Raw genomic sequence first — 26,658 nt, 5'->3', positions numbered from 1 at the left:
TCTTTAGATCTTTTCGAGCGACCTTTTAATATTCGTATTAAAATTTCATACATTTTTTTTCTTTAATTTAGTAAGAAAGAATCGATAACAATACACCACGACATGAATTAAAAATCAAACAAAATACTGAAAATATAATTTTTTTAATTCAATTATTTGACGATTTTTGACATTTTAAAAAATTTGAAGCGACCTCTTAAAATTTTTTTTTCGAGCTGTCCTTTGGAGTGGGCTCTTAAAACATGAAAAACTAACATTTTGTCACACGGAACTCAAAAAAAAAAAACAGTCGGTTTTTTTTGCGCCATCCTAATATATATATACCTATATATATATATATATAAGGTACACGAGCGAATTTTCGATTTAAAGGAAAATGAAGATTTCTCGATCCTCTTTAATCCCCGGAAAGGCGTTATCCCGTCGTTTGCTCGACTGATTTTATTTTAATGAGGGCCCTCCAAATCTAACCCTCTGCCTACAACTCTCTCTCTCACTCTCACCCCCCCCCCCATCACCCTCCCCATCTCCCTCCCCCTTTCCATAAATATCGAGCAACGTTTTTTTCCCGCATTTTTTAAACCCCCCCTCCCGTTCATCCCCGCGTCTTCTATTATCTTTTTACGCTGCTTACATCGGAACCCCATTTTCCCCAAACAGGATAAAACAATGGAGAAAAAGAGATACGCGAAAATATAAAAGAGGGTTGCTCTCTTCGACGGAGCTTGCAGCAAGAACTACGCTGGTTCTTTTTCTCTTTTACTTTTTTTCTGTTTCGTTTTTTTTTTCTTTTTTTTTCTTTCTCGTTCCGACTCGTCTTTTTTTTCACCACCGCACCGTTATCAAAGAAATTTTCATTCAAAACGAAATATCAGAGGATTGAGAGAGGCAAAGAGATCAGATGTAGAAAAAATTCAAAGTTGTAATAAATAAGTGATAAAAATTGAAAATCCTAGGCTTACGAATTTTTGTCGGAACGCACGTATCTATTTTACGATTATTCTTGTACTTTCAAAATGTTGTCACTTTTTCAATCGAAAAACCATCGGTCACCCGCCATTCGAAGAATTTTTGAGAAATACAACATATAAATATATATATATATATATATATCATACGATTGGAAATATGTCCAAAAAGTTAAAAAAAGAAAAAAATACAAACGTACGTCCGCGCTTGACCCATTTTCGTTGCAAAAACGATCAAAACGTTGAATATTTGGAAATGAAATTTCGTAAAAAAAAAAAAAAACAAGAACAAATCAGTCCAATTTCGATATCGCATAGCGTTATATATGGTACATATTGAAGGTTGACGAAGAACCTTTGTAAGTGACTTACAACTTTAGCTGGTTTTTGAAGTGGTTTGGCACCCCTCCACCAAGACAAGTTAGCCGGCGGTCTGGATCCTGTGCTTTTGCACTCGACCTCGTATTTTGTCCCTGCCGACACGGTCTTTCTCTTGTTCATGATCTCAACCGTCAGTGGCTTCACTGAAAAACAAATCAAGTCGTAAGATTAAGCGATGCAGGGAACCGAATCTCCTTTCACTCCTTACACACACACACACACACACACACACACACACACACATGTATACATATATTTTTTTTGTTTCCATTTGTTGCCAGATTTTTTAAAGAAACTTCCCTTTCTCGCGATTCTCGCGAATTCGCTTTCGCTTTCGCTTTCGCTTGCTCTCACCCCTCACCCACCCCTCGGTAGCTGCAATATTATTGTTCTCCGGAGGTAGAAGATTTTCCGCTACCTACGTTGTATATATATATGACGATTTCTGACGTTTTAAAAATTGTGGACTGACGTATTAAAAATTTTTTTTGAACTGTCCTTTGGAGTGGTCTCTTAAAACAGCAAAAACCAGCATTTTGTTGTACCAGAGACTCAGAAAAAAAAAAAAAAAAAAAAAAAAAAAATAGTCGGTTTTTTTGCGCCACCCTAATATATGCACATATATTACAAAAATAATCGGCGGCTGTTACGGGGTATGAAAAATTGGTGATAAAAAGCGGAGTTTTGATAGCATAATGAAAAGTGATTTACGCGATTTCTTTGGCGAACGAGCCAACGTTTTGCTACCGAAAGCATAAACCGTCTCACGCTAATTCGCAATCCGTCTTAGCAAGCTCATGCAATTACTGGTACCTAGTTGTGAGTGTTTTTTTGACGTTGCGAAAATTGTTCAGCAAATCACGCAACTCCAGTGGACGTTTTTCATTCGCCTCCCGTCGTTCTGATCGCCGCTCGATTCCACCCCTCAACACGAACCGTTATTCGTATTTTTGCTTGGGGATTTTTTAACTTCCCGTTTCTTCGTTTTCGATGAAAGAAGGTAGTTTTTGTAATCACCGGGAAAATGAAATTTTTTTACGAAAATAACATGTAAAAAATATATTTTGTTCTTTTGAATTTTATAACTTGGTGACGAATTCATCTACAATAATGACGAGTGAATATGTCTGTAGAGAATTAAACGCTCTATAAAAAAGGTTTGCGAAAATTTTTTGCTCAGTCTACAGATTCAAAAGTTATTCGAGCTCGAAGTTTAATTTTTATAAAATTAGCAATATTATCAAGTTATTTTCCAAGATTAGCAGTTGTAACGGATTTTGCTGAAGTCAGATTGTGAAATCCAAAATGGCGAATCCAATATGGTGGAAAAAATCTAAAATTAATCAGATTTTGATGAAAATTAAGAGACGGAGGTTTTTTGGGTCACCGATAACGTCTCCGAAGTCAGAATTCCAAAATTTATGACGATGGATCCATTAAGGTGGTTCAAAATAAAAAAAAGTTGTTATATTTTGACGTGATATGGTATCCAGGGGCTTTCGAATAGTCAATGACGAATCTGAATTCGTAATTCGAAATTCGAATTGGAAATTAAAAATTTTTTGTTCCATAATGAACTTGAAACCTGGTTAAATAAGTATAAAGATTTTTTTCTTTTTTTTTATGCATTATCTTGTTCATCAGCAGCTGATACGTTTTCATCGAATCATAATATTTTTTCAAATTTATACAAAAATTTCGTGCGATTGATAATAATTTTATTAATATAATATCGAACGTTTGGCAATGTGAAAAAAAAAAAAATTTAAACCTGCGATTCCAATGACGCGATTTTAATATCTTCATGTCTAAGTAAGTGTTTCGTCGAGTGTTTTTCATACGAATTTTTCAAAATGGGACAATATTTTTTTCAGATATTCCCGAAATCAGGTAAAACCGCGCAATTCCACCGAAATCTACAAAAAAAAAAAAAATTCTCTTCTGGCTGATTAGTGACCATCAAAATTTTTCAATATCCAGTTCGAATTGAAAAAAGAATTGAAAAAAAAAAATCAGGGATGCAACCACCGACAACGAAAAAAAGTAAAAAAAAAAAAAAAAAAACCAATTTTTGGGGTGAACTTCAGGGGTATTTCTCACCCCTTGAATGGCTGAATTGGCGCTTAAAAAAAAAAAACACCGCACACATCACAGCAGCCAACTTAATCAATTTTATCAGTAAATTTTTCATCGACGTCTAAAAATGAAGGGATAAAAAAAAAAAAAAAAAAAAAAAAACAAGAAAGATACCATCTTTTTGGGCAAACTTTAGGGGTCTTTCTAACCCCTTGAACGGCTGAATTGGTACTTAAATAAAAATAAAAACTGCACACGTCACAATGGTAAACAGTTTAATCAGTTTTGATCAGTAAATTTTTCATCGTCGTCGTCGAGAAATGAAAAAAACTTCAAGGGTGTTTCTCACCCCTTGAACGGGCGAGTTGGCACTTAAAAAATAAAGAAAAAAATAACAGTTTTCGACGCCTTCCAAGACATCGTGAAACGGCGAAAATCGCTGATTGGCACTTCGTGTACCTTCGTTACGTGTACGAGCGTCCGACGGTGACCGGAAACGCAATTTCCTCGTCTCTGGGCGAAACGAAAGAGCCTGCGTAGGTAAACTGCATAGACATAGCGATTCGGACGGACGGACGGACGGACGGACGGCGGTGAAGCGGTTTGCCTGTTAAAGTACAATAGTTGCATGATTACTGATTACAAACGACCGCGTCAGGCGTCCTGTAATTGTTTCATTATCTAGCCGAGGTTCAAAAGGTCGAGTTTCGGTTCGTCCTAGCACGGCCAGCACTGCACTGTTGTAGGTATGTTTCGATTCGCAGCAGAGCAGTGTTGGATTAGCGACGGTTCGTCGGTCCGAATCGACAGTGGAACAGGACTTGCGTGAATGCCAATAGAATGCACCCCTTTTACCCCCCCCCCCCCCCCCCCCCCCACGCACCAACCACCAACCCCTTGATTTCAATGCCTCCGGTGAGCGACCGGCAGAAATGCTTCGTGTTGCCAGCCAAAGTTTTAACGAACCACGAGCAATTAAGCCCTGCGTTACGTGAATTCGCTACTTGGTGCGTTGAAAAAAATATATATATATATATTTTTTTTTCATTTATATTCAAACCGCAAAACATTCAGAGATGAATACTTGTTATTTATTCATTTTTTTTTTCTTTTTTTTCTCTTTTTCACCTACTTCAGTCGGTGTCAAAACTAGACACCGATATTTCAATCGGTTGTAGTATTTATTTGAATTTATAAATCAAATTCAAAGGTGAAATGAAAAAAAATATATAACATACAAGTATTATGTTATGAAATTAAGAAATGATAAATTTTTCATTTATTTGAGTTTACGATCTATCATCTAGTGAATTTAATTTGTGACGTTATAAACTCGTTCATCCATCCACTCGCTCATTCATTCATTCAACACAAATTGTATATAATAAAACGTATGCAGATATAAAATTGTATATGTGTAAATCGTTTTCACGTGTATAAATTGTCAATGTTAAAATGTCTTTATCCAACTAAGGGAATTTTTATAGATTATCTCTCGTTTCTCAAATTATCAATTTCTATATAGTTTTCGATTATCTTTGCTCCCAATCACAAAATTTATCTATTAATTTATCGTCTTTTAAATGTTCTTCTATTTTCACCAGCGTGTCGATTACTTATCTTTTATATTTTGAAGCGCAGTTCTGTCGAAGGTTCTTAATGGCTACACGCTCGTTGTATCATGGATTTCCAATTTAATCTTGATGAAATTTTATTATTTTAAATGTAAAATTCTTCTTCATTCGTAGTTTTACTTGAACTTCGTTGAATAAATGTTATTTATCTGATAAATTCGGGTAGATTACTTTCATAGTCATAATGAAATTAAAAGAACGTGGAAACTGGCAGACGAACACTTGAAAGATGTTGTTCCAACGAGAGGTGAGTGACGAGAGACCGGAACGGAGACTTTCCTGGATTAACGAGCCGATATTCGTCTTTGAGAAGACACCCATCATTGGTTGATACCCATCACGTGACACACCGCTAGTCAAATCCGCTCTAGGGTTCTTATTTTGTTTTTATTTGTGGGAGATTTGAACCGTTACACAGTACAATAAAACCGTGCGCGAATTTTTTTAACGAGCGTACTTTGAATTAAAGTTGATTTTTGATTTTATTGGTTTGTTTGTATTTAAAAAAAAAATATGGCGACAATCAATCATCGCAGAGATTTTATCGGTTGGATAAAAAAAAAAAAAAGAAAATTGTACGATTATATTTTGTGCGTTGAAACTGAGTGGATGATGTATCGTGGCGGAGTCGTGTTTTAAAAAAAGATTTATACCAAACCGAAGTTCTAGCAGACATGAAATATCAGCAGAATCTGTGGGCCACAGGTGTGACTATTTCATACATATATTCATGCATCCGGCTTACGTCTAATCTGCATCAGCGAAAGAAACTTGAGGATAAAAAATATCTACAGGATTATTTCCTTATCCTGGAAATTTGTGTCGGACTATTTATCGTCTTTTTATTTATAACTACGCTATCAATTTAAAAGGTTTCTTGTCATACGTATTTTGAATAAAAAATAGAAGTAAGTTGGTTCAATATAGACACAGTGTTGAGTTTTTTTTTTTTTTTTTTTTCCGTTTTGTTAACAATCAATAAACAGGGTGTCCAGTTGTTTTCGGAAAATGTAATTCCACTGAAAATTCCAGGTTTTTCAAACAATAATCATTATTTATTCAATAATCAAAAATCCTGACGCGATTTTAATTCACGTACACAAGACAGCTTGTTTTTGAAATAACATTCCTGAGCCTGAAAAATTATTTCTTTATTATACGTAATACACTTGCCGGGCGAGCAAAGTTGCAGTTTTCTCTCAACATCCGCGAACCCTTTATAAAAGTAGCGAAAGCTACCCCCGAGGAATGATGAAGAGGGTGATATTTAGGCGCTGGTAAAAGGGAGAAGGGGTGGTGGGGGGTTGTGGTCCGCTGTTAGAGAAACGGAAGAAAGTTTATTTAATTAAAACTGTACAAGGGTTTTCCCAAACACTTTGGAATAAGTGGCACAGTTTCCCGGAGGTTGCGGTCCAATTGTCCCTCTTGCACAGCCCGGAAGCTGTGCTTTGTTTCCCTTATTTCAAGTTCAACACTCGTTTGTGTTTCTCATTTCGAGGGTCGGGCAGTGTGTGTTACTTGGAATGACCGTAAGCGAAAGGAATAGTAATAGTAATGGTATAGTAATAGGGTAATAGTAATATATAGGGGTTGAAGTTTTGATTTTGAAAAGCTCCGGAAAAGGGTTGCAAAAACGGTTGATTATCCATTTTCAATTACTGATTCCATGAAGAAAATTGTGATTATCCTGAAAGTGATTAACCATTATAAAAGAGAAATGGTAATTACATTCAAAATAATGATTAATTGCAAAAGAAAATTTTTATTATACTCAAAATAGTTAATAATTTGATAGTGAAAATTGTAATTATACTCAAAATAATTAATGATTGCATAAGAAAATTTTAATTGTACTCGAATCAGTTAATAATTACAAAGTAATTACTATGTAATTATTTATTTTTTTGAGTAGAATTACAATTTTCCTTTGTAATTATTAATTATTACAAGTATAATTAAAATTTTCTTTTGTTTTTACTAATTATTTCGATTATGATTACAAATATTCTGTTGTAATTATTAATTGATTTCACTGCAATTACAATTTTTCTGTATAATTATTAATTACTTTAGTAATGTAATTAGAATGTTATTAATTAGTTGCAACGCTGCTCCGGCAGCGCCTGATTCCGAATTGTTTGGTGACGGAACTTGAAGTAGAGAAATCGAACTTTAAAGAAATAACAAAGTTTCCAATGGCCGGAAGTCGATGGCTCAAAATTTTTTAAAATAAACTTTTGACGGAGTAAGATTCCGAAAATCGAAATGTACTCACACAGCGTATTTTACTCAATGAATGAGTGTGTAAAAAATGCGAAAAACCGAAAATGGGAAGGATCAGGATTCCAAACGTAAAAACATCGGGAATCCAAACCAAAATCAGATGAAAACGGTGAAATTTAACCAAACCAGAAATTCACAGGACTGAAAATCCTCGATCATTCGGAATTTCGATGTTCCAGACTTTCAAATTTTCTCATTTTCGGAACTTTGAGCGTCGAAACTTTGACGATTCGTCAAAGTTTGAATTCTTCATTCAGGCATTAGGCCACTCTAGAGACCGAAAAAAATAGGCTTTTTGGGGATTTTTTTTCAGAAATACTACAATATAAATCTAGATAACAGAAACGTGATTTTATTATTCATATCAGTGACTGCTTACAATAATTTTTTTGAAGCGATTTATTTCAAAATGGCGGCTGTGCAGCGTTTTTGCGACGACGTCTCCTTTTTTTCGGGACCCACGGCCGGACTAACAGCTCCTGTAATTTTTTTAATCATAATGAGCCAATGAATTTTTTTGATGATATATAATAACTGCTATAGAAGTACGTAGGATTTTTGCGTTATATTGATTTTTGGCAAAATGGCGCACTTCTAAAGTGGAAAGTGAAGAACTTGCCCAAAAAGTTGTCAGATAATTGTTAATAACAAATGAACTACGCAATATAAAAAAAAATCTTACGTACTTCTATAGCAGTTATTATATATAATCAAAAAAATTCATTGGCTCATTATGATTAAAAAAATTACAGGAGCTGTTAGTCCGGCCGTGGACCCCGAAAAAAAGGAGACGTCGTCGCAAAAATGCTGCAAAGCCGCCATTTTGAAATAAATCGCTGGAAAAAAATTATTGTAAGCAGTCACTGATATGAATAATAAAATCACGTTTCTGTTGTCTCGATTTATTTTGTAGTATTTCTGAAAAAAAAAATCCTCAAAAAGCTTATTTTTTCCGACCTCTAGAGTGGCCTAAGGCCTTCAAAGTTTCGCGAGCAAAAAACTTGGAATTTGACGTTTTCGGAACTTTCCAAGTCCCCGAATTTCGAACTTAGATTTTCTACGATCTCAGTATCGAAACTGTGCCAAGAACCACGTTCCAAGAATTCAGACGAAGGAAACAACCCCAACTAATGCTGTCCGTTGTCCATTACTCAGCAAGAAACATCCAATCGCGACGTTCCACGAGGACCCTGCGGCTTTAAAGCCGTTGGTTACTTCGTTACTGCCCTGACGGCTCGTCCATAAAAGACCGCGAGATTCACCTGCAGTCGTTACTTAACCGGGTTCGCGAATGTTAGACCATTTTAACAGTTGCTCTTATCGCTCGAAATGCTTCGTTCTCCAATCCGTCAGACACTCTGGAAAGTGTGAAAACTTTTCCGACATTTTAAACTTTATCCGTTGGTTGTACTTTACTTAAGTGCGATTTACGTACCTAATTGTAAATGAAATTGTTGTGAGGAATTCTTGAAAATCTCAACTTTATCAAAAGTACGTAAATTCTTACTGCAATGAATTTCTCAATGATTCAAAAATCGTATGTCAGACATCGAAATTTTTTAAACTTAGAACCGATGTGGGCAGATTTTTCCTTTCAACTGTTTTCAAGATTTTTCTGGTAAAAAAATGTTCAAAAAATTAGAATATACAGATGTCATACCAAATTATTGAAAATTTTTTAGATATTTTCGGAACGATTTTACGATTTGCAATTTTTTTATCAGCAAAATAACGAGGAAAAAAAAATGTCTCTTAGTTACTGCGTTATGCAAGAGGATCCATAAAATCTCTGAGAAAGCTCGATATCAGTAAAGTTGATCGATTGTCACGCTGACGTATAATAATTTCAACGAAACTGATACACTTGGACATACCAATTATATTATTTTTTACGGCATGGGCATTGAAAAGTCCACTTTTTGTGGCAGTTTTCGTTCCGTAAAGTGACGCTTTATACGACAGCGAACAAAGTTGGGGAATAAAGTCTTTATTCCGTAGTTTTGATGCGCAGTTCGAAGTGCGCATCCCAAACTGCCTTATAAAGTAGCTTCGTCAAACAGATCGCGACATAACCTCACTCTTCGTTTTGCTTTTCAATGCCCATACCGTAAAAAATATTGTATGTGGCATGCCCGTAAACCGTTTTTTGCCTCGGATAATTTCAGTACTCGCTTCCGGTTCGCTTCCAGCTCGCCTTCAGATTGTCCTGAAATCTTTATCCTTTCCAAAAAAACAGGCAGTTTACGGGTATGCCACATAAATAGCTATTATTCAAGTATTCAATTTCTGCCTTAAATCTGCCAAATCGTGAGACCTGATCAAGTTTGAACGGATATTCACACTTTTTGAAATTCGAACCACTTTTTCAAGTAAAAAAGGATAATAATTCCAGAAGTTTTTTATACCATCAGAAAAGAGTTCAGTTGAATTTAGGTATTTGGAGTTAAAAAATTTCAGAACGCAACATAATTCAAGAAACAGATGAGTGTGTAATAAAAAAAAAAAAATAAAAAAAATAAAAATAAAAACAAATCACGTAGGGACGACACGTTAGTTTCGATATTCATTTGAAACTGGAACGGTGGAATCGGAGGAAACGAATGGACCGAAATTTGTGTATGAATTTTAATGGGACCGAGGAACGTGCGTCCAGGGAATCACGTTTTCCACTCGATTTGCTCATTTAAATTCAGCGGTTACAGGGATAGGGCTGTTTAAACAAATCCGGAACTGATACGACCGATGTGTGTTTAATACTTTCAGCAGGAAATCTGCACACGTTGGAACGGTATTTCGAAATTGTATTTCGCTGCAGCGATTAGCCGAGTCGTTACAAAAAATAGAGGATGTTTAAAGAAGATATGAAATTGATGATATTTCGGTCGTTTTGAAGTTGGGGAAAAAAAGTGAAGAGAATTAAACAAAGTTGAGCATAAAAAATTAGCAAAAATAAAGTGAGAATCACTTAGAAACGGAATTATTATGGGTGTATAATTGATTCAATTTATGTTGTAATTGAACCGTCTAACTCATATATATATACATTTTAATTCAATATTCTCAATGTGATTGTACGAAAGTGTAACAAAGTTTGCTCATCAATTATCATCGAGCTGACACGAATTTAGAAGCGAAATGGGATTCGACTACGTTAAACACTGTGGAGAAATAAATGAGGTGAGTAGGTATACCGACGATCTGAATCGAGCTGAATTTCAATTCATCCTGGCGAGAAATTCTCTGATCATCCTCTAATTCATTACCATTATCAGCCTAAGGATGAATATCCTGATGAATTTTTTATTTTTTTTTTGTTTGTAAAGGAAATGAAAATACTTGGATCAATTTGAGTTAGAGGGTTTTATTATTTATAGTTTCAAGAAAATTCTTGAATTTTTTCATTAAAATTAATAAAAAAATTACATTTTTTTTTGCCACAATTTTTGAGACAAGTTTATCAATTCGAGCTCGTGGCTAGATTTTTGAATTTCGATCTCTAGATTTTTTTATACATATTTTTCTAACAACTTATTGGTCGAAAAATGAAGTTTTTCGTTCAAAATCGTACATATTTGAGGAAATTGTTTTGTTTTTGTTTTTTTCAATATTTGGGCTACGAGATCGAACCCAAAAAGGAGTTTTTAACTAAGAGACAAAAAAAAAAGTCGTACAGAGCCACCGCAAAAAGCGCTCGAGTTCGGAGTCTTTCGCTACTTACATGCGCCATGCGACCATTTTTTTTAATGAATTTCAATGAAAGAATTCTAAAACATTCTCGAAACTATCAATAATAAAAACCCAAAGACTGAAATTGCTATAAATGTTTCCATTTTGTTAAAAAAAAAAAAAAAAAAAAAATTGACGCAGTAGTACGTCAACCTTTACTTCTACCTTATTAAAGGGTTTTTGGGCTCGTCGAATTCGAATTTGAAATAAAAATTTGGAAATTTAAAATCGTGGCGCTAATATGGCGGACAAAAATTAAAAACCTTGCTCGATTTAGATAAAAATGAAGCCGTTTTTTTTTTCACTTTCGATCACCGTATTAGATCCGCCACTTCGAGTTTTCAAATTTTGAGTTCAGATTCGTAATCAGCAACTTAAATAACCCACAGGTACCAAGATTTATCGAAATCAATCCGTTTTTTGCATTTTCCTTCACAAAATTAGATCCGCAATTTTGAATTTTAGGATAAAAAAATTTTCCTGCCATTTCGGTTACTTTTTGTAGAATTCTCTCTGCCAACAAAGGGGTCAAATGAATAACGATTTCGAGAAATTTCACAGAGCGATCGATCAATCCAAGTAGAAAAAATATTATTCTGAAGCCAGGACATTCGTACAGGACACATTGAGTCAACATTAAGCGCCAGCAACGAGCGTGGATGGGCATCGAAACCTTCCGTCCGTACGCTTAAAATGTTTTCCCCAAAAATTGACTGTTTTTCCCACATTTGCTCATGCATTAATTCTCAAAATCCATCAGCCGAGCAGGAAATGTATTTACATGTATAATGTATTCATTAGGGTGGCGCAAAATAACCGACTATTTTTTTTTTTTTTGAGTCTGGTGTGACAAAATGTTAGCTTTTGATGTTTTAAGAGCCCACTCCAAAGGACAGTTGAAAAAAAAAAATTTTTAAGAGGTCACTCCATATTTTTCAAAACGTCAGGAATCGTCAAAAATCGATTTTTTATTTTTTTTCTCGTTGCGGTATAATTTTATAGACGAAAAAAAAATAAGTTTCCGAAAGTTTCAGTTCAAAATTTGAATTTTGAAGGGTTGCTAATAATTTTTTTTCAATTTTTTGGTGCATTTCTTTAGATCTTTTCGAGCGACCTTTTAATATTAATATTAAAATTTTATAAATTTCTTTTCTTCAATTTAGTAAGAAAGAATCGATAACAATACACCACGACATGAGTTAAAAATCGAACAAAATACTGAAAATATAATTTTTTTAATTTAACTTTTTGACGATTTTTGACATTTTAAAATATTTGGAGCGACCTCTTAAAATTTTTTTTTCGAGCTGTCCTTTGGAGTGGGCTTTTAAAACATCAAAAACTAACAATTTGCCACACGAGACTCAAAAAAAAAAAAAAAAAAAAAAAAAAATAGCCGTTTTTTTTGCGCCGCCCTAATATACATATATATGTATATACCTACACGGTCGGTTGAATTTATCGAAGCGAACGTGCCGCGTGGTTCGATATCAGTAACGAGCTTGTACTTCTCCCTAATTAGACCACCCGAGCAAATATAACGAAGGAGATTACCCGCCGCTGCAGGCGATGTTTGTTTTCCTTAGCACTGTGTCAGGGTTCATTATAGATGTGCTTTGAATTTAAACGACCCCGGAATCGTTCCTCCAACGACTATCTTTTGCATCCGAGGAGGTTCGTTACTCGTACTTTGACTCTTTGAGTGGTAGTTGTATACATATACGTAGAGAACAAAGCTCTTTATCCACGGAGCTTAGCGTCGTTTATATCGAATGAAACATTCTCAAATGATATGGTTTTGATCGCTTATAGGGGAGGGATGGAGGGTTGTTATTACTTTTTGTGGCCATTTACCATGAAATTTTTTTTATTTTTATTTTTCTTTCAACAAATTTCAACCAAAACTCTATAGAAAAAAAAATTTAAGTGACAGAACAGCAGCAAAAACAACAAATTTTGATAACGATTTTTTTTCTTTTATCTCCTTTTTCTCCATTTTCCCCAAGGTATGATAAATTGGTCCTGAGAAATAGCCTTAGTGAATGAATATTATAAATTTGATACAATGAAAATGGTGTGGGAAAAAAAAATTTTGCCACAAAAAATCGTTTTTTTTTTATCCTAATTTTTGAAGGGCGCGGGGGGGGGGGGGGTCGTCGTGCTCCACCTACCCCTACATGTATATACATACCTATAAGCCGCACAGTTTCACTTGTCTTGACAAAAGGTATATGGATGCTAAGATTCAAGCAGCGTGAAGTTGAATCTGAGTTATCGGAGGTAGCTTCCGTTTGTTTGGGGGAGAAAACAGTTTCATTTTGGTAAAATTTCTTTGTTTGTATTACCGTTAAGCGTACACCCCTACCTACTAACCATTTATACTATACTTTGTCTGCATTAAGAAGTCTCTCCGAAGGTGGCACTCAGTTGACGCTTCTTAACGGAAGCTGCACGGTAGGTAAGGTAGGTAGGTAGATACCTATGTATATTAGGGTACTATACAATTTCGAGACGAATGTTTTTATTTATTTATTTATTTTTTTGTAGCCCCCACTTCACCGGCCTGTAATTCGACGATTATTCAATTTTTTTTCTTATATTCTTCAAACATCAATAAAAATCATATAAAGAAAATGGATGGAATAAAAACTTTTTTTTTTTTTTTTTTGTATCCTAGTTTGAAACCAGGCTAATTAAAATTTAGGCTTCTATACCAGAATAACCCCTTAAGGAGCGCCGAAATGACACGTTACATCGGGTGATCCTGGATCAGCAGACCGGACTGATTGAAAAGAAAAGCATCCCATGATGCTGAGGAATCTGAGGATGGATGTGCGGGGGCGTGTCATCCTGGCAGGCAGCCTCTCTAAGGATTGGGCTCGTCTAAGTACGAGTAATTAACGAGACTTCTGGCTCTCACCCTCATATCCCATCCTATCCCCTCCCCTCCCCTCCAGTTGATTCTTGATTCCCCGCAAGTGCACAGTGAGTTCGTATGGATAGACGAGCGTGTATACGTCAGCGAGTATTTACTGGTATCGGGATTTCGGTGAAACTACGCGCGACGCGCGACGCGTGACGCCACCGCGCCGCCGCTACACGATCCTCGTGAGTGAGATTTAGTGCGTAAGATTACCCCTGATCCTTTGAGGCTTGCGAAGGCTCCTCGTCTGACGTCACGCGTTGAGACCCGTCGTTCAGCTTGATGGTCTCTTGATTCCGTCCCGGGTCCCCCAACCACCGTAATCCCCATGCTTCGATTTTAATGCCTGTCTAGTTTCCGATCTCGATAATTATACGGTAATTCCGTAGGCTCGTGAAAACCTTTCGAGGCTTTTCTAAATTTTCACCATTTTTCTCAAGTGAGATAAAAAAGAAATGAACAACTTTTTTTTTTTCCCCCTTTTATTTTACAGTAACAAAAATATGAAAATTTGCAGGATGGTAAAGTGGGGGCTACGAAAAACATGAGAAAAAAAAAAAAAAAAAAAAAAAAAAAAAAAAAGCGCGCGCGGGTCCTGGTCGACATGTTTTCGACTCTTATTGTAGTTCTTCGAAACAAAAAATCCAAAGATATTCCTCAATCGTAAAGAAGAATCTCAATAGTCCGGAGTACGGTAAGAGAAAAGAAAGAATTTTTCTTTGACCCAGTTTTTTTTTTTTTTTTTTTTGATTTTTTCGAATTTTTTAAAAATAGTAGCGATTTTTTTTTTTTTTTTTTTTTTTTTTTTTTGAATTCGTGTTTCGAACCATAGATGAATATACAAAGAACATTTTCGCCAGATTTCAAGTAAATCGGTCCATCAGAACTTGAGATATCCTAGCAACTATATCGAAAAAAATAGTTTCGGCGCGTCACAAAAATAACTGTCACTCCGAAAATAATTGGAATTTCCAAAAATTCTCTCGGGGGCTTATTCTTAAGGATTTAAGCTTTAAAAATATGAAGAAAAAAAAATCGATTTTTTCAAATTTCTCTGGTCGATTTTATCATTGTCATACGTATCTCCAGATATCAAAGTCCATGTATTTTAAAGGCAAAAAAGAGCTAAGCAGCCCCATTTTATATACAATTCTGAACAAAAAGACTGTAATAAATTTTCATTTGATGCAGAAATAAAGAAATGGCACAAAAACTGCGAATTTACTATTACGATTTCGTAGTTTTTGTACAATTTCTTTATTGTTGCATCAAATAAAAATTTCTTAAACTATTTGTGTTCAGAATTGTGTACAAAATAAGTATGTTGAACCCTTTAGTGTTTTTAAAATGTACGTGAAAATTGAAATCGACCAAAGCATCCCCTTAACATTCTAGTTGTAAAAAAATTACGGTGTAAACCTATTCTTTCTCATAACCTCAAAATACGATACACAGTTGATCGAAAAAGTAATTTCCACGAGGTTATTTCGCCTGGAGTTGAACGTCTGCCAGAAGTTATCGCTGATACGCGTTACCGCTGGTTCATCCATAAAATAATAAAAAAAAGAAAGAAAGAAAGAAAAAAAAAAAACACCAAACCGAAAAGAAACTAGTGTAGAGGGTAAATGTTTACCACCAACCACCGAGGCATATCCAGCTACCAAAGTGGACTTCAAACGTGCTCCTCTAAGAGGGATGTCGTTATAGACACCTGTGCTCAACTTGTTTCGGGTTGTAAGTACCGACCGGCAGGTTCATTTGTTGGTAATATGCAGAGCGTGGCATTAGCCATCGCTCACCTGGTAAACGTGGAGTTTTAGTCGCCATGAAAATTTTGAAATTTATTCATCGATCCGACCGAAATCCAACCGTTTTTTTAATTTGCAATACGTATGACTATGATTAGCGATAACGACACGAAGACGATTTTTTTTTTTTTTTTTCATCATCTTACGAAATGTCAAATCAATTTTTAGAATTTATTGATTATTCGATTAGATTCGATCGATTTCAATGAACCGTTAAAATTCAACGTACAATACCTATTTCGTCATAATTTCTTAACCGATAAAATCTCGGTCCTAATTAATTGCAGTCGCCATATTGGCTGAAAAAAAAAAAAAAAAAAAAAAAACGCTTATACCGACGTTCCGAAATTTAACGATGCTTTGATGATAATAATGTTAGATTATATATCTGTAAATATAATTCTCAATCTTATTCCAAACGTCGCAAATTATTATTCACAATTCACACACACACACACACACACACAATCGTATGCAATTCGTTAAAAAAATCACGAAAATATCTTTAACTATGGATTTAATTTAAAAGATGTAACGTAAAAAGATGTGAATAAAAATTTTTCTTAAGCAAACTCTTTCTGTATACATGTACATCTTATTTGTTGTTTTTTCTCCTCCGTCAGATAGGTTTCGTTTATTTCTTTACTTTCCACTTCTCTAAGAGGGGAAAAAAAAAAAAAAAGGAAAAAAGTAAAAAAAAAAAAAAAACGTAGTAAAAAAGAAAAATCAACTGGAGAAAAAGTTTTAGCCAGCTACCAGATGGCGAACTTCGCGAGCCCTTCGCATTCGTGGGCACGAGACGAAGAGAGAACATGATTTCATTTAAACTTATTTACTCCGAGTGTTTCGAATTAATTTGCCGAACGAAAGAAACTTTCATATAATATATATATATATATATACATATACAGGATCCTTTCGTCTATAAATTTCATCTCGTCTGCTCTCAGATAAGTTAAAATTTTACGCCAGAGTGTCCAGTTATTTGTAAAAAACGTAATTCCCTGAGATTTCCAAATTTTTTTCCAAGGGATATAAAATTCCCTGGAGAATTCCCTGATTCCATAATTTTCATAAATACTGAACACCCTGTACGTATTGTTTTACTCCTAAGTAACAAGATATTTCATAAATTTTTCCAAGTAACTTGATTATCATTGAAAATCTTTAACCTTTTAATTACAAAAACGTTTTTTTCAAATTCTTATCATCTCAGCATTGCGTTGTGAGAATTTTCTCTCAGCTTCATTTCTATACATCACATAGCAAATGAGAAAATAAATTGTTTCGATAGGCAATGAGAAAAAATTTCTCAAGGGTCTGTTAAACGGTTTTTCCACAACTCTCAGATCAGAACAGAAAAAGAAGAAGAAGAAGAAAAGAGAGAGAGAGAGATAGAGAGAAAAGAAAAAAAAAAAACAGAAATCAATCCACCACACGTGGTGAACATTTTTTGTCATTGTTTTTTTTTTTTTTTTTTTTTTTTTTTTTTCTTTATCATTACTAAGAAACTATTTCAAGTACTAAATTAATCAGAATAACAAGATGTTAAATTAATCAGCCTTCCTAATCATCGAAGATGATTTTGACGTAAAACCGGCCGAAAAGCAAAAAAAGAAGAAAAATAAACGCATTAAGAAGAAAAGAATTCAAAGATTCAATTTCGTAAGGAATGATATTCTCGATAAAATAACTGTGAATAAATTTTTAGCCGAAGATCGTTTCTCGAATACTTGATCGACGGTGTGCAGACGAACCTTAAGGGTCGTTGACCTCCGGTCTTCGAGTAAAGACCTCTCACCTCTTGTCCTCGTAATTTTCTGCAGCAAGCCGAGCACAAGAGTGCTCTTTGGAAGTTTGTTACGGTTTGGATTATCGAGATTAAAGGACTCCGGAGTGTCCTTTGCTCTTTACCAAGACACTCGATGATCGAAGCGTCGAGTTTCGCGGGGACAAAAACAAGAATCGGAAAAAAAAGAAAAAACGATCTCGAAAGAAAATTGGCAAAATTGTTGATAAAAAATTATAATTATAATTCACACGGTAATAATAAAAACTCGGTAAGTTTCCATTAAATTTCCTTATTATTTAACCAAAAAAACCAGGAATATTTATTTTGGCAAACTTCCATCGTCTCCCACGCGTGCCGCCGAATTAACCTGACCAAAAGTGAACGACGGAAGTTAAAAATGCTCCCGAGTAGGCAAGCAGCTTCCGGAATTCATCCTCAGCGCAGGAAGTTCCTCTATTTATTAATCTGAAAAGTAAACAGAATTTTCGCAGTGTGGATAAATAAGTAAATATAATAATACTTTTGGTATAAGGTTGAATAAATAAAGTTAAAAAGCTTTCACAGCCTTCCATAGAATTTCTTTCCTTGAACGAAACTTGTTTTAGAATAATAATAATAATAATAATAATAATATTTCTTTTGCAAATATGAAACATTTTCGTTATCCGTGAAAATAATACTTCGATACTGAATTTGAAGATGAAAAATCCTTTGAATCAATTTTTGTCAGTTGGTAAGAAATAAGAAGAAAAATAAAGAAATTATCTCTACTCGAAGGAGAAAAAAATTTATGTTTTATTTATTTTCATGACATATATATATATATATATAAAAGATGAAAACGTATGTTTAGAAAAGTACGAAATAACCGTAGGAATTAATTGAAGATAAAGAATCTTGAAGTTGAAGGTTAAAAAAATGAGTAAAATTGAGGATAAATTAAATATCTTTCTTCTGAAATAATTAGCTTTCCAATTTTCAATAAGAAATGAATTCATGCTTGATTACATTCAGTCGTGTGTAGTCAGTCCTCGGCACAAATGTAATTTATCCACGAAATTCGCTTTGAACTCAAGGTCGTTGATATCGTTTTCCAAATTCATCATGTATCTATATTTTTTTCATTTCACAGATAAATTAATAACTGTCATTTAAATTACCCAATTTCTCCCTGAATCAAAAATTTGATGAATGTAACATCCGGTACGGAATGAAGAGAGCCCTGGCATTGTAAATCAAAAATATGTCACGTCTATAGAAAAACAGGAGGGTCCGTCCGAACACGTATAGGGTACATACATCCGTACATAACTCATACGTGCATGCATATTCCAAGCCGTATTTTCAGGATTTGATAAAGGCGGAAGTCATATTTCGAATCACCTCGCTTCATACCGATTTCACTTCGTATATTCATCCGGTGGTCGAAATTGAGCCTCGAAATGAATCGCCAAAAAAATAAAGAAAATAATAATAATAATAATAAAGTCCTCTCACCGAACGTGAAAAAAATCACTGCGGCTAAACGCGTCCTGGTTGAAAAAAAAAATCTCCCAAAGTGTTGTTTCGTTTTGTTTTTTCTTCGAACGAGAGAAAAAAAAAAAAAAAAAAAAAAAAAAAAAACAGGAGGGGGAAGGAGTGGAAAAAAGAAACAAAGTAATAATTTTTTGCAGATTTACGATTGATCCGTGTTGTTTTTCGTTTTTTTTTTTTTTCTTTTTCTGGACAGAAAATCTTCCTCAGGTGGATTATGAATGGTTATTAGGGTGGGTTTTGCAACCATTGGAGTTTGACGATGAATATCTTTGATACGCTTGATTTAATCGACAAATCATAAGAGACCATTTTTGTAGAACAGTTAATTTTCTACAAAAAATATGGACTTCTCATTTCATAAAAAAAAAAATTTTTTCAACGAGTTATAAAATTCATAAGCAAAACAGAAATTTGTCTTAAAATAATAAAACTTAAACCTTTGATATCTTTTAAACGGTGAGGTTTACGGAAAAATTATTTGAGACCTTTTTTGTAGAGCGTTCGATTTCCTACAAGAATGTGAAAAGAGATATTTATTCAACAAACATTTAATAGAGAGATATAAATTTTCGTTTCTAATACCGAGGAATAAATGGAAAACTATAAAGCGGAGAACCTTCCTATCAAAATTAAGAGCTCATATTTGGTGAGTATTTTTTAGAGGTGTATAGCAACCGATTTTTCAGGGTATAAAGTAAAAAAAACAAAAAAAAATAGTCGGTTTTTTTTTTACCCACCTTAAATTGGTTGTTATTATTTTTTTTCAAACTTGCAATCAGAAGTAGCCGGATATTAAAAGATGGCAGATTTTTCACCGCAGTAGATAAATATGATGCGAATAAAGTGTGATAAAGTAGTTAGAATTTGAAAGCTTCGTGCGGTGGTTGCAGCTCCATTACGTAACTCGTAAACTTTTCACTGTTAGGTAGGTGGGAGCTGGCGATTTATCTATTTGAAGTTCCTGAAGGTTAATAACCACCAGGAAACAACTATCCCCAAGAACAATATCTCAGTTTCATGTAGTTATAACAGACGGTGGTTTCCTCATTTCCTCGAATTTTTTTCGAGAACAACGTTTTTTCGAACGAACAAAAACGGTTGGATAATTTTCAATTTGGACTATGACAAATAAAAATTTTCAACCAAGTTAAATTAGGTTAGAATCGTTTACCATCGATTGGTTTTCAATAATATTTGCGATAAATCTTGACTTTTTCGAGCACTTTTTTCAAAAATCTAAAAAAATCTATTGTGTCGAAAAGTGTTTTCAGGAATTTTGAAAAAATATGTAGTAAATTCGTAAGGATTTTATGATGAATCACGACGCGACGTACGATCGTTGATTAGAATTGATTCAACATTAAATTCAATAATAAAAATCGTTCAATTTCCTCAAATAATCAAATTCTCAATTTAATTTCTTTTTATCAATAGTAAAATTCAAATAATCTGTTATCTTGTAAGAAAAAAAAAAAAAAAAAAAAAATAGACAACAATCGAGTAACTATACTAATTGCTGAGCAAAACGAAAAGAAAGAATAAAAAAAGCAAGAAAAAAAAAACGTCGCAGCTCTAAAAATGCGGAAAAAATATTTGTCCGAAATTTATTATCATCCGTGATTTGATAAAAATTTATTAACACGCCACCGTACACAAGCTTCAGTAAATTTTCACAGTATTTCAAATTTTCTCTCGAAATATCACCAACAGATTGTTTTAGTTGTTTTGTTTTTTTATTTTATTTACAAACACATTTTTGTTTTTTTACCTTCCGACCAGATTTTTATAGCCTCTCGTAGTTTCGCTCGTGCGAGTCTCAATAGCCGGCTAAAAATGTTTCAATTTAATAGTAAAAACATGCAGAATTCCCTCTCGAGCTGCAAGGCAATGTTCAACGCGCAAATGCAGTTCGACTATATGTTTTTATTTTTCATTTTTCCACACCTTTTTTTTTTTTTTGCCCTCGCTTGCAAACAAATTTTCGTGCCATACATTCCCCCGATTTTCCTCTCTCCTACGTAGGTATATACCTATATTGAAAATTATTTCATTATTTCGACACTCGGCGAGGATCGTTCGTTAAAATCCCGCACCGTTGAAGTTGCCTCGAAATTCATTTTCACAGAGAGAGAGAGAGAGAGAGAGAAGGAGAGAAAGAGAGAGAATTAGCTCTCTGCGAATACAGTATTCACATAAACGTGCAAAACTGTGAAAATTGGTTTATTTTTCGCGGGTGAAGATTGAAAAATAAAAATCAAAAAAAGGAAAAACACTATCGACGAAAGTAAAAACCTCGAAAACGAGACGCGTACACGGGAAAATCGAATAAAATGCAAAGTTTAGCCTGAAAAACAAAAGAACAACGCAATTTTTACCCTTATTTATAGGGGTGGGAAAAATTTTCATTGAGGTGCCCACTAGATCGGTTCGAAATCATCTGAAAGAAATCTGTGCAAAGTTTCAAGCGTAGGAACCAAAGCCTGAAAATTTTTAAACTTTATAATTATTGTTCCCTTGTACAATATAAGCCTGATAAAAAGTGATGCTATTGAGGTTATATAATAGAGAAAAATACATTATAAAATTATGATAAAATTTTGAAATTTTTACAGTCTTGTTTCTATAATAACAAAATACAAGTAATAACTCTGCAAAGTTTCCATCGATCCTTCAATTTATACCAAAGTCATGCAAAACAAAATAACTGATTTTGAAACTTTACACAGATTTTTTCGTCAACGATTTCAAACACATCTGGGGTGTGACCCGATAAATAAAAATCTCTAGAGTTAACGATAAGATACGGGGTAAAAAAAAAAAAAAATAAATAAACTAATGTATCAAAAAAATCTACAATTCGTGAACATAATAATATCGAAACGGAACGAGATCAGAGCTAAAGGAGCGATAAAAAAAATCGTGAGAAATTTGATACTCGAGAAATTGACCTCTTGGAATTGGACATAATTTTCCGAGTATACATATAGCATCGAGATATCACGGTTAAAACAGTGACGTGAGGGATCCGCGAAGAAGCTGCACGATGCAACCAACGAGATCTCTGCGAACCTCGACTAATTACTTGATCTTCTATTCGGAACGAGTGCCGGAGCAATTAATAGTTCCGAGTTTTAATTAAGACTTCGTTACGCCTGCACCCCTCTGACTCGGGATTCGAGAAAGTTGCGGAGGAGTCGCCCCCCCCCCCCCCCCCTTAAGAGGGTGAACGACTAATTTTTAAATAAACCGCTACTCGATATAAAAGATTGAAAAAAAAAAAAAAAAAAAAAAAACACAACCAAATACGACTTATTATTACAATTACGAAAAAAAATTCGCTTTTTGTGTGTAACGTGAATACTTTGTTGAGTTTTACAAAACTAGTTTCACCAGAAATGTAGAAAAGCTCGTCAGAATGATTTTCAGAATTTCTAAAAAATTATTCAAGAATCATTAAAACCCGGAGAACATAAAACACAACCAAAAAAATTATTAAACTACAAAACATCCTTGACGAAAAAAGTAAAGTTAAAACGATAAACATTGAATTTTACCGATACTAGCTGTAACTGGAAAAAAAAAAAAAAAAAAAAAAAAAACTAAACCTGATCGAATGAAAAATGAATATAGTTTTAAAAATTAGTAAACATCTTCTTTTTTAAAAAATTTTATTGACCAGTGTTATGAGTGGATATGACGCGTAATGTGATAAAATTTTTAAGGATCCCAGGATCCCTAAAATAGCCGAAATTTTTTAACTGAATTTCAAACAGTCCCCCGTAAAACGATACTATCTGAAAACAGGGAGCGTTGAAATTCAATGGAGAGAAGTCGGTTCTAATCCCATTTCACGGGACAGAAGAGCCGAATTTACGGAGCTTTGTTCGGTCCTTCGATTCGATAATTTTCCCAAATTTCGCCGATAATGAGTCGCGGCGTTCCCGGAATTATGGAGAATCGCTCGGACTGGTCTGGACTACCAAAGATATCTAATTAAACCCCCCACCCCCACCCCCGAGTACGTATATATACGCGTTAACTAACATAATAGAATTCTATGATCTATGGACAGTATAAAGTAGCTTTCTCTCCCTTCGCCGATCGTCTGTCAGGGCGAATTAGTCCTGAGACCCTTTTCCTCGGAAGGCGCAATTGATTTAGACGGGGGTTCAATCACGTCAATCTCTGCTTTCATTAACCCGCATCTCTATAATGACGGTACCGTCGATGTATGTGCAGTTTATCCTCAAACTGACAACGACGTTGAAATTTAATACAAGCGAAGTTGGGAGAAACTAATACCGAATCACTTCGACGTCCACCATCGTGGTCTACGTGTCCAGATATTGGTTGATGGTTGGCGGTTGACGGTCAACACAAGAAAAGCTTCTCACTTACAAAAGTTGGCAGGACTGGCGAAATTTGAATCCGGAGTAAAAGAAGAACCAAAAGATCTGATTTGACTGTTCTTTGCACCGAACGGTTGGTAGTGAAATTGATTGACGGATCATGAATTTGTGGTACTGAGTAACTAGTATAGATCATGAGAAGAAGGTATCAGCATCATAAATTGAGATATGAGAAATGTCGTATCCGATTATCACCTTAGATCCGTAAGCGAAGGAAAGGCAACTTTAAACGTAACCTCTAAGCCGTGATTATTAATGGTGAGACCTTCAGGAACACGAGTTGAAGGCGTATGGAATGGTCTATAATCGGATTTTCATATTAAAGACATCCGTTCGCAGGATTCCCTTCAAACATTATTTTTCTTGCTCTGAGGTAATACCAAGAATTTCAATTCCGTGCATTTGTAGACGTACCGACAACCGACGTACATACCTACACCAACTGGTTAACGGTGAGACGTAGGGAACGAAGAGATTATTGTGAGGGTCCGTTAACCTCCAGTGCAACGGTAAGGTTCACTCGATGCTTCTGTTACCCTCCGGACCAGCCTCGAGACGTGCATTTGCGGTTATTATTATTCATCCGCAGAGTTGTATTTAATCGAGGATTAAACGTTGTCGTCGTCGTGAAACGTCAACCAAGTATAAAAGAAATGTGATTCGCAGTATGGTTTTAAGGTGCTTATAAAGACCCGTTGTACACCTCGAAAACGCGGGGATGCAAAACTCTTATACCGCTCAACCGATCAGAGTGAAACTTGGGCAGTTAATGCCTTGTTTTGGCAAAAAGTGGAGCGTCTTTTTACTTTTTCAAAATTTTGAAAAAAATTTTACAGATTGGTTACCACCCACAGAAATTGGCCAAATTTTCACAATTGCACTGAATGGATCGAACTATCCGGTATGACGCCACTCGGTGGTGATGAAATACACATTTTGAACCCAGTCCCATGAGATTTGATGGTGAAATGACGAAATGGCAGCTGATCTGGTTTTCGATTACGAAGTACACCGAAATTTCATTTTGGCGACATTTGTCGGTAATTTCTTACCGACATTACACGCGAACAATTCTTCAGTTTCTTGTATCAAACACACGCATTTTTTGAAAATTGAATTCGAGTCAGCGCTTGAACTCTGATTACCTTGACCTTCTATTAATCGAGTAATAATACTGCTCATACTCACTGTTCAGCTCAATGATGACCGTAGTTGTCGGGGGACTTGCCAGAGCTGTGTTAGTTGCCTTGCAGGCTAACCTGGCGTGGTGATGCCTCCTCGTAAGTCGTTCAAGGGTCACGCGATTGGTGGTCAAGATCGAACTCTCACCCTTCGATCCATGGCTTTCTCGCACTTCGTAGGAAGCGTCTATCATTTTCGATTCAAGATACCAGGCAACGCTCGGCCGCGGTCTTCCTGCAACAAAAAGTACATCCGAATTCATGATTCAACCTTTCTCAGATCAAAGTTGTAGTATTTATTTAAATTCATAAATCAAAGTCAAGGTGAAATGAACAAAAATATAACATACAAGTATTATGTCATGAAATTGAAAAATGATAAATTTTTCATTTATTTCAGTTTACGATCATCTAGTCAATTTAATTTGTGACGTTATAAACTCATTCATCCATCCGCTCGCTGATTTATTCATTCAACACAAATTGTATTATAATAAAACGTATGTAAATATAAAATTGTAGATGTGTAAATCGTTTTCTCGTGTATAAATTGTAACTGTAAAAATGTCTTTATCCAACTAAGGGAATTTTTATAAATTATCTCTCGTTTCTCAAATTATCAATTTCTATATAGTTTTCGATTATCGTTGGTCTCAATCACAAAATGTATCTATTAATTTATCGTCTTTTAAATGTTCTTCTATTTTCACCAGCGTGTCGATTACTTATCTTTTATATTTTGAAGCGCAGTTCTGTCGAAGGTTCTTAATGGCTACACGCTCGTTGTATCATGGATTTCCAATTTAATCTTGATGAAATTTTATTATTTTAAATGTAAAATTCTTCTTCATTCGTAGTTTTACTTGAACTTCGTTGAATAAATGTTATTTATCTGATAAATTCGGGTAGATTACTTTCATAGTCATAATGAAATTAAAAGAACGTGGAAACTGGCAGACGAACACTTGAAAGATGTTGTTCCAACGAGAGGTGAGTGACGAGAGACCGGAACGGAGACTTTCCTGGATTAACGAGCCGATATTCGTCTTTGAGAAGATACCCATCATTGGTTGATACCCATCATTGGTTGATACCCATCACGTGACACACCGCCAGTCAAATCCGTTCTAGGGTTCTTATTTTGGTTTTATTTGTAGTAGATTTGAACTGTTACAAAGTTCATTATAAGTGACTCGACGCAGTCCAGTTTCCGCAACTACTTGCATTCGCCATTATGGTTGGTTCACGATTATTCTTCTGACCAGAACAAAGAACGAATATCATCCCCCAACAACAACTGCCAATTTCTTTCTAACCTTTTCGCTGCCAACAGTTGCCCTTCGAATAAATTCCTCATCTAAAGAGATCCTTTTACTCCTATGGTTTGTTCATGAAAGACGAATGTTCTCAAGGATGTGAATTCATTGAGTTTGTATAAAACGAATGAACCACGAAGTGCCGTCACACGTTGGGATAAATGTCTCATCATAAGAGCTCACACTCAGCGTCTTGCTTTGGATTCATTAAATCGTTCATCCGTCCGTAATACTGTTCGGGGTTTCGTGCAACATTCGAATCCAGTTTCGCATTATGCGGTTCGTCCCGAGGCTGCAGGCGAGACGAGTTGATCGTAGTATAATAGCTTGAACTGCACGTGGTGGGGTAGATGGGAAAATGAGAGGGCGAAACGCCGAGCGTTATTCTCCGACAAATTATATATTCTGTCTCCGGTGCATTACCACGCTCCGATGATCACCTCGAATTCAAGCATCCTGCAGGAATGCTCTCTGATTGTCTCGTCCTGCCGTCGAGCTCACGAACCAACGAGTCCATTAATCGCGCAGGGAATGAGAGAATCAGTTTCACCGACTTGGACCACTGCATACCGAGTCCTGCGAGAGGTCCGGAAATTCCGGAAGTCCATTTTCGCTGGTAAAATTT

At 35.0% G+C, this 26,658-nt stretch overlaps 1 protein-coding gene across 3 annotated transcripts in view; it reads right to left on the bottom strand.

Moving 5' to 3' along the window:
• The window catches only part of LOC124414078 (hemicentin-1-like), a 169,466-nt gene that overhangs the window by 51,106 nt on the left and 91,702 nt on the right, over positions 1–26,658 (bottom strand). For all 3 annotated transcript variants that reach the window (XM_046894981.1, XM_046894978.1, XM_046894979.1), the window contains exons 5-6: positions 24,725–24,952; positions 1,341–1,492 (exon numbers count right to left, since the gene is read on the bottom strand). In XM_046894981.1, the coding sequence (XP_046750937.1) occupies positions 1,341–1,492; positions 24,725–24,952 (380 nt within the window). The remainder of the gene's footprint in view (positions 1–1,340; positions 1,493–24,724; positions 24,953–26,658) is intronic.

Source organism: Diprion similis, chromosome 13 (genome assembly GCF_021155765.1).
Source record: "Diprion similis isolate iyDipSimi1 chromosome 13, iyDipSimi1.1, whole genome shotgun sequence".
Classification (NCBI taxonomy): Eukaryota; Metazoa; Arthropoda; class Insecta; order Hymenoptera; family Diprionidae; genus Diprion; species Diprion similis.
This window is presented reverse-complemented; position numbering and strand designations above follow the sequence as displayed.